The sequence below is a fragment of the Vanessa tameamea genome, chromosome 10, assembly GCF_037043105.1.
Source record: "Vanessa tameamea isolate UH-Manoa-2023 chromosome 10, ilVanTame1 primary haplotype, whole genome shotgun sequence".
Classification (NCBI taxonomy): domain Eukaryota; kingdom Metazoa; phylum Arthropoda; class Insecta; order Lepidoptera; family Nymphalidae; genus Vanessa; species Vanessa tameamea.
Genome location: NC_087318.1, coordinates 8,630,466 through 8,644,787, shown reverse-complemented (window position 1 = coordinate 8,644,787; position 14,322 = coordinate 8,630,466). Strand labels below are relative to the sequence as shown.

Here is a 14,322-nt window from a genome sequence, read left to right as displayed (position 1 = left end):
TTATCGTACTTTGAATGCTTTGACGTACCAAAACGATAATCATAGTTTTTTTTAAATGCGATGAAAACGGTTACTCTTCAATCGTCATCACCAAATCGATGACATCCGATGTTCCGACGACATCCGATTTTAGATTAGTTTCGATAGTTTGGACACATGCCTATACGTAATACGTATTACTTAGCCTGTTTAATCTGTATTCTTAGTTATACTTAGTTTTAATGTATAATCTTTTTTTTAAATCGCCTCAATTTAAGGTTATGTTTTTGTTTTGTAAGGTTATATCATATTATTAATAAATATTTCACAAAAAAATACTGAATAGTAAGCAAAATGTTCGAACCATGGAATAATAGATCCGTATTACAACCTCCAATAAACACAGCAGCATGTAAAAACTTTGGTAAGTAAAATATAATTAATCATAAATTTACCTAATATTTTAAATTGTTATTGAAATAGCATTGGTTATTGATTTTATTTAATTGCAAATTATTATTATTTGTAGAGTTTAAAATACTTAAAAATATTTGCAACACCATCATTCATGTACTATCAAAGCAATCTCCACTACATAAAGAAAGTTCTATATTTTCAAGATTTCTATATAAATTTGACAAGAAATTTAGAAATGACATTGGATATAGATATTTCAAAAAAGTTAATGTGGCTTTACGCTCATATTTGAGATTACCTTTAATTAAAGATGTTCATAGTTTTATGGATGCTTTGCCTATCACGAATGAAACAACATTAGCCCCTACTAAACAAATGTTGGAATATGTTTTGATACGACTAATGACATTTTGCAAGCTTATGTACCGAGTTACACTTTGTTCCAAACAAGCAGCTGTGTTCTATTTAAACAGAATAAAGAGAGGCGAAAGTCATTGGATGTGTCTCATGCCTTTTGCTTTATTGAGTAGAGTTTGGTCCATGGCATTTGTATTGTTACAACACTCTTGCAACTGGTACAATCAATTGTATCCTACTTTAAACAAATTGGAGTATAAAGGTCTAAAATTTTTACCAGACCAATATTCATTGCCATCTAACTTAGAAGATTGGATTGATATGAAATATTTGAACAATGCGGGAAGATTCCAATGGTCTCAAAAATTTATTACAAATTTTGATTCAATTGTGGATGAAGATGATGAGGAAGGTTTATATGAAAATATTTTAAAATTTGTTGACAATATTAATAAAAAGACTAAGGATGTAGAACCAGATACACAATTGCTGCTTCCTAAACAAGATGTATACACTAAGATTGTGCCAAAACAAAACAATAATGATCAAGGTGAAGCAATATCCAGAGAGAGTTTTAAAAGTTTCATGGCGAATTTACCACCAGCTTTAACCAATCCATCTGTTAATATAGTAAGACAAGATCACTGTATAAAAAATGTCTGTGATCAAGATTCTTTAAATGAATTTATTGAAAATGAGGAAACATATAGAAACACATCACATGAAGACAAATCTCTAACCAACCATCTGACTTTCATGCAGTGGCAAGCATTAAAAAACAGTTTGCTAAAATTAAATTGTTCCTTTATGAACAAGAATAAAGTGGAAATGAAGGTTCAAATAATATGGAAAGAAAAATGTTTGGAATACATGTAAATAAAAATATTTTATTGAAAAAAAGTGTATTATTACTATCTATCATTAATTACAAAACCTAATAATACAAAAGCACCATAAAGTATGTTAACCATAAACAAGATACAGAGTATATTTTAAATAAGCTGACTTTAAATTATAAATCAGGTACTTTATTAGTAAGTTGCATATTATTATATTGAACAAAATTATGTATGACAAATACTCTGCATAATTATTTCATTATGCAATAGAAGATTAATTTGTTCATTAATTTTTAACATTATGTTCAACATTTTTTATCTACAGATTACATGATTGTTGCCTGCTTTTCAGTGAAAACCAAAAATTTGTGAAGTAAAGAGTACATTTTTATATAAAGTATATAAATAACTTGAACAAAGCAAGGAACCAAAAAAAGTTTAGAAAAAGATATTTTAATGAAATAACATTTAAAGTATAATCTTATGCTATGATGATCTTTAAACAAGCAAAGATTTTTTTTTATTATACAGAAACGAAATGTTTTTATTTATTCTGAATCAAACAAAACAATAGTTTAAAATCCTTTAAAATTTTTTGAACTACATTCCAGATTTTTCATAATATATTTGTGAGAGTGCAATAATATAATTCTAAGATAAAAGAGGTAGATAAGTTGTGTGCACAAGCTGCACTTTGAAACAACTTTACCAATGCATGCACCCTTAAGCACTTTTTTATCATTGCAATTAAGAAAATTATTTTTATATGTCACATGGATATTATTATATCTTCGAAAATGTATAGAAAGCTTAATAAAACACAAGTAAGTAAGAAAATGTTGAGATAAATATTTCTACTACACATTCCAATTCAAGAGTTGACTTGTTGTTTTTTTTTTTGACTAATTTAGAATTTATATATTATTTAGAAATTTACATAAACCATTAAATATCATTTAAAATTATATTTTCAAATTTGTAGCATACGTTTTTTTGGCTCTCATAAATTTATTATATTTCGCAAATTTACTTACTATACGAAGGATAATTATATAGGAACATAAATGCTTGTAAGAAAGGATACATCAAATTATATTGAAGTAATAATTCTGATTTTATGAGTAAATTCCGAGAATGTAATTATGTATCAGTTTCGTTTTCTATTGAGATCTGACATATGGGACTTAAATGATTTGGACATCATGTTTAATAGCAAACAATTTTTAAGTTGTAGAAAAAAATACAATTAGTTATTTTTGGCCTGGACTATTTAAATTTTTTTTTTTTTAATTTTGTATAAGATGATATTCATGTAAAGGCACTAATATATAACAATATATATATAAAAACGGCGTAAAATTGTGGAAATGATCAGTTTGTCGTAACTAAGCTATCTTTAAATTCCGAATTTTGAATCTTGCAGAAAATCCTCACCAAGATGTTTAAATAGGCTACAAAAAAATATTCCATCATATTAATGATTCATTAAATTCACAATTGTTATAAATTCTTAATTTTTAAACAGAGAAAATGTAACCATATGTCAGATCCCAGTGGATAAAGCTATATTCGTTATTAATATTAAACATTATATTTTATGGATATTGAATTAATTTAGATTTATTTTCGAGCACTAGATAATTTCTGGAGACGAGATTTTAGTCCACCTTCTTTTTTTGGTTGAGTGTTTGCTCGCCTTTCACACTGAAGTTTTTTTGTTTCTTTTAGCCTGAAAAATTATACCACATAAGCTACTGCATATTTTTTTTGAAAATATTTTTAGAGCGCAGTATTAAACACATATTGAAAAACCAAAATTTAGATGATACATTCCGTAAAATTACTTACTTTTCTTTTATAGCTATTTGTTCCTCTTTTTTATATATATCTTTAAAATCACTACAAAAAGTAGTCCACAGCGAAAAGAACTCTTTTGGCTCGCAGTCGTCTAGTTTGCCACATCTAGGAGAATATTGATAAAATTTTACAGTTGCTATAAACTTATTCCGACATTCGCACATATTCTCATTTTCAGTCTTCAGTTTTTCTTCGGCTGTATTAAGGAATGTAGTCATTTTGTCTTTAAAAACCTCAAGTCTTTTTGCATTTTCTCCATATCCATTCTCGTCGTCATCTTTTTGCAATGCATACGCCTCTATCACTTTTTCCATTTTGTCTCTGCATTCTAAAATTAAGAAAAATACAATGTTTGATTAGTAAATATTTTGTAAATAATTACGTAACACAATTGTAAACTTTTAAAGCTCTAAAGTCCCAACACACAAACATGCCGACGGGACATCCTATTTAATATTATTACTTTAACGTTACTTTTTTACCGTTATCATAAGACGCATAACGACACGTGAAAAAGGATCACTTACTTGGGATTCGATAACATTTAATATTTATTAATTATCAAAACAAAAACTTATGATTTATTATCTGTTAATTTAGTGGAAGAAATTAATGAGTATCGCTGGTCAATTATTTTTAACTAAAAAAAATTATACGATAGTTTTCAAAACTACATATATTTTAGACCATGACAAGAGGCGAGACTTCGAATGCGCACGTATCGTTTCACGCAGCAGTTGGTGAGGAGTAGAGTACTCACCATCGAGATTCTTGCGCAGCGCGGCGAGGTTGTCGGCGACGTCGGCGAAGTCGAGCGCGGCGGCGCGGCGCACGTCCCCGGGCTCGGGCACGGGCAGTGCGCACGTGCTGGCCAGCGCGCCGCCGCACGCTCGCATGTACGTGCGCACGATGAAGTGCAGCAGTGTCACGTTCGACTGCTTCGACTGCAGATCGTTTGAAGTCGTTTTATCACATCGATATATTACGGTAGCGTGGTATAGATAGACAACATAATGACTGCCTCGTTGGTCCAGTGTCTTGATATGAGACAATAGACAGATCTCAAGGTTCTGGGTTCAAATCAGCCAGGGCCAATAAAAAGGGTTTCTCGTCGAAAAATTCTCAGTAATACGTAATGCCGTTGGTCCTACACCTGAACTCTTTTGTTCGTGTCGGATTTGCTGTCCCATCGTATTATAAAAGTGCACCAGTATTTGCGCACACACTTTGCACTATAATATGTCCTGTATATTTGGCTCATCTCCCATGAGATTCAGATCATAGGCAATAGATATGCCTAATTTCCAATTACAAGAAAGATTCCTTTTGTCTTCCACGTATATGGTTATCAAACCATATGAGGAAGACAAAGGTCATTAACAGTGAATGACAAAATAATCTTCCCTTCTTACCTTCACGTCTTTTAGTTTCGAAAGTATCTCCAGACCAAATCCATCAGCTTGGCCTCTTTGACAATTTCCACCATTCATATAATTACCGACTGCCAAAATTATAGCAAACAACTGCTTCAGAGATTCACTAGTCATGAGAAACTTAAACAAATATGTTTGATTATAACAATTTTACTTAAGACTATATACACTTAAATTATTCATATATTTTTTTTACATTGCTTACCTCACATGTGTGTTTTAAATTATCTAATTTGTGCATTATTGTATTAACGGCGTCATCGAATTCTGCCTGGAATGTAAAACACGAGATCCTTTCAGCGAAATTGTGAATTCCAGATAATTCATACAAAAATGCTTCAGGTTTATCCAATGGTATATCCGGTTTATTTTTCATATGTTCCTTAATTAAGAACAATTCTTCTTCAGATGCTCGCTATAACAGATAAATTCAAAAGTACTGTATATAAAAATCTAGCCAAAATTACAAAACTTACAATTTCCTATAAACTCACCAATTCATATATCTGTTGTAACGCTTCTAAGCTGACTACTGATGTATCAAAGTTGTATATAGCATTTTCTATTTCCGAGAATTCAACGTGTAAACTCTGAGCTAGTATACCGACATTTTGAGATCTTTTGCTATCTAAAATTTTTATTGGCTGTATTTTCTTTGTTTTCACTTCAACTTTTTTCTTCACAGGTGCTTTGACCACTTGTCGAGAGAACAGATCTGTGAATTCATCAATATTGTCTAATTTTGCTTCTTCGATTTCTAGCCATAATGGTTTCATTCCTGTTGATTCTGACACCTCACCTTGACACATTGGCAGTACAGGAGCTGCCAAAATTCGTGTCCAATATAAAGGTTTCATAGGTGCTGCAGGCTTTATAGGCGTTTTTCTTAGTGCTGAAATTATAAATATTTAGATGTTATCAATAATTTACACTTACTTTTAGCTTCTTGTACTTAATTTAATTTCATGTAATTTACTTACTTGCTCTTTGCATATTCCATCCTCCAGCTGGAGGAGCTGGAAATGGAAGTGGTCCTGCTGTTGTATTTGATGGTGTGGAAGGAATGCCAGGTGTAGTTGGTCCAGATGGTAATAAACCAGATAAAGGAGGAGGAGGCGGACCCATTCCAGGCAGTGGCGGCGGTGGCGGACCCATTCCAGGAAGTGGAGGTGGTGGCGGACCCATACCGGGTAGAGGCGGTGGTGGGGGACCCATGCCAGGTAAAGGCGGTGGTGGCGGACCCATGCCCGGTAAAGGCGGTGGGGGTGGAGCCATGCCCGGTAAAGGCGGTGGTGGCGGAGCCATACCAGATAGAGGCGGCGGTGGGGGACCCATACCCGGTAGAGGTGGTGGTGGCGGAGCCATACCAGATAGAGGCGGCGGTGGGGGACCCATACCCGGTAGAGGCGGTGGTGGTGGAGCCATACTAGGTAGAGGGGGCGGTGGAAGACCTATGCTGCTTAAAGGCAATGGTGATGGAACCGTACTAGATACAGGTTTTGACTTTGTTGGTGATGTTGCCAATGAAACCTTGTCAGATATTGGCTGTGTCTTTCCAAGTGATGAAAGAGGTGTTGTTTTATTTTTTGAATTATCTTGTTCTACCATGTTAGGTAATGAATGTTCAGCAGTTTCTATTGTTTCGACTGTTGATTTTTTTTCTCTTAAATATTCTAAGCTTGGGTCTAAAGTAGAACTTTCATATAAACTTCTATTCTCCAGAGGAGACAATGTTTTAGATTCTAAAGTTGTAGATTCCATTCCATTCAAAGAAGTTTTTACAATACTATGTGTCTCTAAAATATCATCTGAAATATTAATTGTTCCAGGCATAGGGGGTGGAGACGGTGACATTCCAGGAAGCGGTGGGGGTGGAGGAGGTACAGGTTGACATAAATTAATGTCTGATGGACACACATTATTAACAAAACATGCTTGAGTTGAAATTATATCTGATGGTGATTCTTTATCTTTTTCAGGTAACATTGTATGTTCTGTAAATGTATACTTTGGTATCTGATGAGATGTATCACTACACTTATTGTCAATTTTAACAATACTCAAGTTATTGATTTCGTTGTCTTGTTCAACTAAATTTGAAGATATGTCAGTTTTGTTGTTGATAAATTCAGAAACTGAACTTAAAAAGGAAACCTCAGATAAACTTTCACTTGCAACATTAACTTTGGGTCCCTCTAAAGATTCCATGAGGTAGTTTAAATCCTTAGTAGATATTTCTTTTGCATTTTCACCATTTATTATATTGTCAGTTTCTATACAACCAATTTCATCATTCCTATGTAAATCAGTAGGTTCCCGACATTTATTCAGTTTGCAATAATTCTCTATTTTTTCAGATCTTGAGTCAAGTTTTGCTCCTTTATCTTCATTATAAATTAAATCACTTTTGTTACCTATTCTACTTAAACCTATGTTAGAATCCATATTTACACTTGCCCTTAAAAGATTATTATCTTTAGAGGTATTTATCACAGGTTTATTAGTATGCCTATTATTTTCATTAGTAGCGTTGGTTTGTACCTCTCTATTGATGAATTCTGTTTTGTCCCTACATGATAAGTTTTCTGGTATTGACATGAAAGAATTTTGTAAATTTTTGTTTATGACTCCAAACTCTTTATTTAGCTTGTAATTTTCTAGTTCATATTCTAGTTGATGTAGTTTTTTTTTAAGTTCAGAAATCACAAGTTTTGCTTCAACTATGTCACTAATGTCCTCATTATTTTGGTTATTATATTGATTTTCTACAAGACAAATATCGGTAAATTGATTTAGACCTTTTTGTTGATTTTCGGGAGGCCAGGAAGACATGTCTAGTCTTCCTGGAGTGACTGGTTGTGATGCTGGCAACTCCATATGTGACCAGTAATACATTAAGTTAGGCTGTAATGCAAAAAAAAGCTGCTATTATATATATATATAGTTGAGATAACATGGTTTACGTCATGAATAAAATTATATTTATATATTTTGTACTCTACAGAGAAATATACACAAACATTTTCAGATAAATAATTTTAATATATTACAATAAAAAACTATTGCTTAATAGATAAGGTTGAGATTTATTGATCAATTTAAAAATACATAATGTTTTTTTATTATATTAATCATTTTCAGTTTACCTTAAAAATGTTCTCAGTGGGTGCATCTTTATCAGATATTTGCCTGAGCACACCCGCAGCTAGAAGATGGGTGCAGTATTGGATACCAAGTATTTTCAGATCTTGAGAACTTATTAGGTTTTTTAAATGACTATCTTCCGATACAGAAGAAAGAAACCAGTTGAGAAGCATCTGACCTGAAAATAAAGTATAAAACTATGAAACCATTGAGTCTTACAAGTTGGTTGATTGACTTAAGTATTAATTTATAAATTGGTTTTATATATTATAATAATAACAAAATATGATGGTTTATTGTATAGTTGTATTTTAAAACGAAGCTTTAGACAATTTTGTATAAAGAGGTCAACAATATTAAACTTGGAAATACATTTTTTTCCATGCAAATCACAAACAACTAGACAGGTTTTCATGGTATTGAACTTGTTTGTTTTTTATAAATTATTAACTTTGTATTTAACATTTTATTAATCTTGTTAAAATAATAAATGCAAAAGTTTGGATGGACAGATTTTTTGTTACTTAATTAGTCTAGAATGGAAAAGGGCTCTGAATGAAGTTCGACACAGAGATAGAATATATTGTAGAACAGCACATAGGTTAGGTGCTTTTTATCCCGGAAATAAGTACCCAACAGCTACAAGCTTCCTCCACAACCGGGCGGAAACCAGTCCAAAATAAACGGGAACCAAGTGATAAGTATTATATCAACGTACTTATATAAACAGGAAACAAGGAACTTACGTTTTGAACACTCAGAATATTATAATAATTATACTTTTAAATTTTGTATCAACAAATTATAAATACTTTTTCGCAATTTTTTCATTGAATTAATTTTGTAAGCTAATTATTTACAAAATAAATAATTAGATACTTCTTTACTTTTGTAATAATTCCAACAAGGTACATATTATAGTTTCTAAATTCTAATCAGTTTGACGTTTAATATTGTGTTTAGTAAATTGAAATAGTATGTCAACGCAAAGTTGCCAGATGTGTAAAATTAATCGAATATTATAATTTTTTAGTACTAAAAATATAGTTGTATTATATAAAACAATGTTTTGTGACATAAATATTTAATGAAAATTCTATGTAATGTTCGAAGTTCGTTTCTATATTTTGATTTTCAACCTCAATTCATTTGATTTGAGTTTCCTAAATACTGTATTAAACAAGGAGACTGAAAATAGAAATCACTTTTATGTAATAGAAATGTATTTGGGTTTGCCTCGGTGATAAATAATGATTCCATTGAAAGAAATAACATTTCATATGACTATTACACGCTTCGATATTAAGAAATGATGAAACTTACTTTTGATATATATTGGAAACTTTTTACTTGTAATATTTATTAGCCAAAGTTTTCTTTTATTTTCATCATTAAAATTTACCACATTTATAGTTCTTGTTCTTACATTCAATTGAATTTCCATATATAAATATTCACCGTGCATATTTAATTTAACGTTAAACCACCAATTAATTTTATTCCGCTTAAATTTTAAACTCTCAATAACACACACAACTGAACTTAATGTTTGTGATTGTTTTTGTACTTCACTGTGTTTAATAATTATTGTTGCATCAGATATAAAGTGAGATAGATCGTCGGTATGTAATCCCAACACAGTCACAATATCTTGGACGCGTTTTCTTGCTGTTCGATTCTTGCTTAACAATTTAACATAATTAAAATGCCCAACTGAAGTTGCAAAATTTACACGATTAGATGACAACTGCATTTTTATGCTTTAATTACATTTATAGATTAATATTATTAATTGTGCGAACGTTTTATGTCACGTACTCGCTTCACTCGACACTTTATCTTTACTGATGCAAAATGATTTCGTTAAGATAAGAGTAGACATTAACTCTACTCGCTTAAACATTAGGTAATTAAAGATAAGCTTCCTATCAACGTATCCATTCACTTGTTTTAATTTTACAAACGTAATAATATTTCTTTTTAATATGTTATCAAATAATTGTTGCCTACTTTTATTATTACTTTTTTGTCTTTACTCAATTATGAAATGTTACGCATTGTGATCATAAAAATATATACTTATACTGTATAATAGACTGACTGTGTACGTCATGCAGCTATCGCACCTGATGTGAGTTTATTAACACTTTAGCAGCAGTAGAGCTTTTTGAAACGATGCCTATCTATAATTGTCATTAAACTGTGAGAGTATAATAAGTGCCGAACGAATATTCTACATTTCAGCAACTATATATACCTACCATCATTTAAATGTTTTTTTTTTTTATGTGTAGAGATACAGAAAAGTCTTAAACAGTTTTTGTGATTAAAAAATGGGATGAAATAAGTAATCACTTTAGTTCAAATTATTTGGCAGAGTAATAATCCTTATCAAAATAATGACCTAACATTACAAACCCTTTTTAAAATAAATATTACTTCGACATTTTGCATTTCGGATTAATTTGTAAGTTGTAATTTTAGAGATATTACAAGATTAGTATAAATATATGAAAAAAGGCGTGGAGTATGCGATAAGATGTAGGTACTTATTAGCACAGTTCCTACGGATAAACAGATCGTTTAGCTTGATACCGATCGTATTTTTAGTATTTCATTTGTACATATTTAATTCATAAAAAATGAAATCCTCTTTCCTATCTAGCCAAAATATGTGTGTAAAAATATTTTCACCAATGAAAAAATGTTCTCCTTAGGCTAAAGTTGCAATAACTGATGTCGAACCGTTATTTGAAAACCATATCAAATGTGTCCGCGAGATTGTTATTAATACCAACTCCATTCATAACCACATTTGCACCTCGTATATTGACGTTCTAGGTAATTAGTTCCGTCATATTTCAGAAAGTCAAAGTTTATTATTAATAATTTTGATAAATTTTATTTTTGATATTATTAATAGTAATCAATTCAAATATCAACTGTTTGCATTTTGTAATAGTGAATAATGATTTCTTTTTTATCTATTCCTGTCTCATTTTCGGATTTCTGCTTTGTTGCTAAACGTAAACAAATTCAACATCCGTTTAAATATTATTCCAAACAAAAATTAAATAAAACAAGATGTAAGTATTTTATTGAATTATGGCTATTATCACTTTACTCTATAAAATGTGTTTTAAAAATTTAACTTTAATGAAACTATACTACAGTGAATGGTATTGTTGAAGGTTAAGTAATTAGCATTTTTCTTAGAAAAAGTCAGCGAAAGGAAAGCATCAATACTTAACGCATTTAAAAATTACCGTTAGAACGAGTTATAGTAAAAATAACGTAATCGATTAAATAAGTATTTCAAGAGTCTGCATATCGAATACCTTTCAATTCTGTTTTTTATTGATGCTAATATGTATAAACCCTTTGGGTAGATACTACTCACTAATTAGTTATTACCCGCCAAAAACAACAAAGAACATAACATTTTACATCATATAGTCGGTTGTGCATTGACGATGCATGGAACGGTTTATATATATCTTGCAATGCCGATGATGGACGAACATAATCACATACCATAAGTGGCTCATCTGCTCTACCAACTTTTACTATATTTTAATAAATATGTAAAATGAAAAAGTATGTACCTAATTGATAGAATCATAATTTTATAATATATCTTTTACTGGCGTATTGTTCAGAAATAGCAAAGTTCACATGAAATTTATTATAATTATTATATCAGAATTCATGGAATTCATCTATTGTATTTCTTTATTAAATTATTATTATTATTGGAAGCATAGTTAAATTAACTAACCTTCAAATTTTTCATAAATTTGAAAATCTAACTTTTCGGGTACAAACTTGGGGCGTACAACTTTTGTCTCTGTGTGTTTGTCGAGGGTGAGTGAAGCGACTTTTCGTAGCACATTTGAGTCTGACATCGGCACGTCGCTCACACTCGAATGGCGACAGTCTTCTGAAATAATTTTATAAATTTAAACCTAAAAACATACATCGTCTATTCTATTGAAAAACTTTAGATATATATATATATTATACAGCAACAACTACTATAAGGGATTTTAGTAACTAACCAAACCCAACGCTAAATTCAACTCGATATATTTTCTTTGTTAATCTATTAACGAATTAAACTTACTACTATAGGTACATAAAAAGAAAATAGTATAATGTAGCAAAAAATAAACATAGTGTAACTCTATCTCCTCAAATAATATTAATTTCAATTTATAAGTTAACCAAAGTTAATAATGATCATTATTTTCACAAGCTGATTTTATTGATTACATTCTTTTCCATCATATGATTATCCTTATTTATATTTAAAATATATGCAGACGATATATTTTTTGGTATAGGTATATATATATATACTTACAATATTTTGTATATTTATTTTCAAAATATAAATTCATTATTTACCGTTGTCTAAAATGTTAAGTGAAGAATCGGCGGCAACAGGAGGAAGTTCTACTTTTCGATGCCTGGATATCGTAAACGATGTTTGCCCCGGACTAGCTTTTAACCGGTTTTCGAGAAAATCATGGTTGCATTCATTCTCCTTTTCTAAGGGTTGCTCCGTTGACTTTGATAATATAGCTCCCATAACCTTTGAATTATCGTTTCTGTCACTAATGTCAGAGACGTCACTTTTTATTTCTTTTTCCATCATCTCATTTGTTGATAGTAGTGAAGCGGTGTCATCGTGTAACATTTCCGTTACGGAGGGACGAGTTTCAGTCGATGCAGGACCGATATGCGCGGGCGCATCAAAGTAAGATGGCGTGAGTGTGTGCGGAAGTTCGTCGTGTGCACTGTCACTTTCTGCGGAGTAGTAACACTGGTTGAGCTCGACGGCGAGCGGCGTTAAGGGATCCGTAAATACTGAGTCGGAGGAGGATGGATCCGCGGGCGAGACAACGGCGGCGGGCAACTGGTCGCGGGTCGGTGACCGCTCCGCCCGCTGCGACTCGCACCTGGTCACCGTTACCTCTGACTGCACACTCAATCTTTCCACGCCCCTCTCGTCCCTTGCCGATGTTTTGAACACGCACTCGACCATATCGTTATCGAATGCCTCAATAGTCTCATTGTTATCAGATTCAGATGTTTTATCAAAATCTTTATCAGCCGCCTCTCGTTTATCGACACTTTTTTTACGACCATGTTTCTTGTTCTCCTTATTTGAGCTTTTCCTGTTTAAATTTCTTATGAAATGTTTCCCCTTCCCCGGTGACTTTCCGGTTTTCGTATGTTTTTCACCTGCCTGTGTATTACCCATTATATATGAAACATACAATATACGTATATATATATCTATCAAATGAAATATTTCACCGCGTTTCGGAAATTACAATTGTGCGCAAAATATTTGTCAGGTTTTATCATTTTACTAGCTTAGTGAAATTTCACAGCCTTTCATTGTATCTACTTTTATTTTAAAACATCGCACCTGCGCAATCGGCCACTGCCATAATCAATATTTTAAGGCCAAATTCAAATGTAATACAATTTGACTTTGTAAAGAAAAGTTATTCTAAAATTTAAATATGTTTTTAATACACACTGACAGCAATGTACTGTATAAGCGTAATTTTAATTTTATAAAATACATTAAATCTTTCAATGCTTTTGCATAGAAGTGCGAAGATACCATCAATTTATTGTCTAGCGATTGCGATACGCATTAGTAGATGGCGTTGATAAGTTAAAAATATTTGTTATCAAATATCTAATATTATTATTAGTTAGATATTATAATATGGTTTATGGTATATGGTTCTCATAATATCAGACACAGTGAAGATGTGATGGATTTAAATGACAGTAACAAATACATTATGGAAAATTAATAATCAGATTAGAATAGATAATAGGCTAAATATACCTACTAAGTGTGCATTATGCAACAATCCCATAATAAAATAGTACGCAAGTACTTTTTTAAATCTTATACAAAAAAGGTTTTTCAATCTTTGAAGATGGCAATCAACAAGTTGACTGTACAATCTATACTACTTAATATCATAAATTCGAAAGGACCTCTGTTAAGGTTTCGATGTCGCTCGCGTTGTAAGGGTTGTTCGTCAGGTGTTAGGTATAGAAAGCCTTAAAGTTCTTTCTTAGTGTTCAGCTTGCTTCATACCAATTTTTATCAAATTAAATTCATGGTATTCAAATATGGTTTGGTCGTGAAAGCAAAACAGTCAGACAGAGTTACTTTCGCATTTGTAATAATAGTATAGATTTATTTAGGCAACTTTAAGATTGTAATCGTCAAAGATTGTCATAGATAGTAGTATCATTTTTTA

The 14,322-nt window shown here is 31.4% G+C and overlaps 2 protein-coding genes across 2 annotated transcripts; one reads left to right on the top strand and one right to left on the bottom strand.

Annotated features, from left to right (window-relative positions):
- The first annotated feature begins 230 nt into the window (after positions 1 to 230).
- Positions 231 to 1,647, top strand: LOC113404521 (nucleolus and neural progenitor protein-like). Its single transcript, XM_026645452.2, has 2 exons — positions 231 to 403; positions 509 to 1,647. The coding sequence occupies exons 1-2, from the start codon at positions 334 to 336 to the stop codon at positions 1,627 to 1,629; spliced, it is 1,191 nt and encodes a 396-aa protein (XP_026501237.2). The 5' UTR covers positions 231 to 333; the 3' UTR covers positions 1,630 to 1,647.
- A 1,310-nt stretch (positions 1,648 to 2,957) lies between these two features.
- On the bottom strand, positions 2,958 to 13,450 carry LOC113403331 (uncharacterized). Its single transcript, XM_026643879.2, has 10 exons — positions 12,434 to 13,450; positions 11,805 to 11,966; positions 8,029 to 8,204; positions 5,863 to 7,786; positions 5,377 to 5,774; positions 5,088 to 5,297; positions 4,862 to 5,002; positions 4,210 to 4,393; positions 3,441 to 3,777; positions 2,958 to 3,321 (listed from the first exon to the last, which is right to left on the bottom strand). Exons 1-10 carry the CDS (start codon positions 13,290 to 13,292, stop codon positions 3,213 to 3,215), a joined length of 4,500 nt encoding a protein of 1,499 aa, XP_026499664.2. The 5' UTR covers positions 13,293 to 13,450; the 3' UTR covers positions 2,958 to 3,212.
- Positions 13,451 to 14,322: the final 872 nt, after the last annotated feature.

What these genes read in the sequence shown, in the direction of transcription:
- LOC113404521 (XM_026645452.2), top strand. Translation starts at nt 334, where the DNA reads ATGTTCGAACCATGGAATAATAGATCCGTATTACAACCTCCAATAAAC. An exon ending in AGCAGCATGTAAAAACTTTG is followed by an intron (nt 404 to 508) that starts GTAAGTAAAATA and finishes TATTATTTGTAG; the next exon opens with AGTTTAAAATACTTAAAAAT.
- LOC113403331 (XM_026643879.2), bottom strand. Translation starts at nt 13,292, where the DNA reads ATGGGTAATACACAGGCAGGTGAAAAACATACGAAAACCGGAAAGTCA. An exon ending in CGAAACTAAAAGACGTGAAG is followed by an intron (nt 4,394 to 4,861) that starts GTAAGAAGGGAA and finishes AACGATCTGCAG; the next exon opens with TCGAAGCAGTCGAACGTGAC. An exon ending in GCTGCGCAAGAATCTCGATG is followed by an intron (nt 3,778 to 4,209) that starts GTGAGTACTCTA and finishes TCTTAATTTTAG; the next exon opens with AATGCAGAGACAAAATGGAA.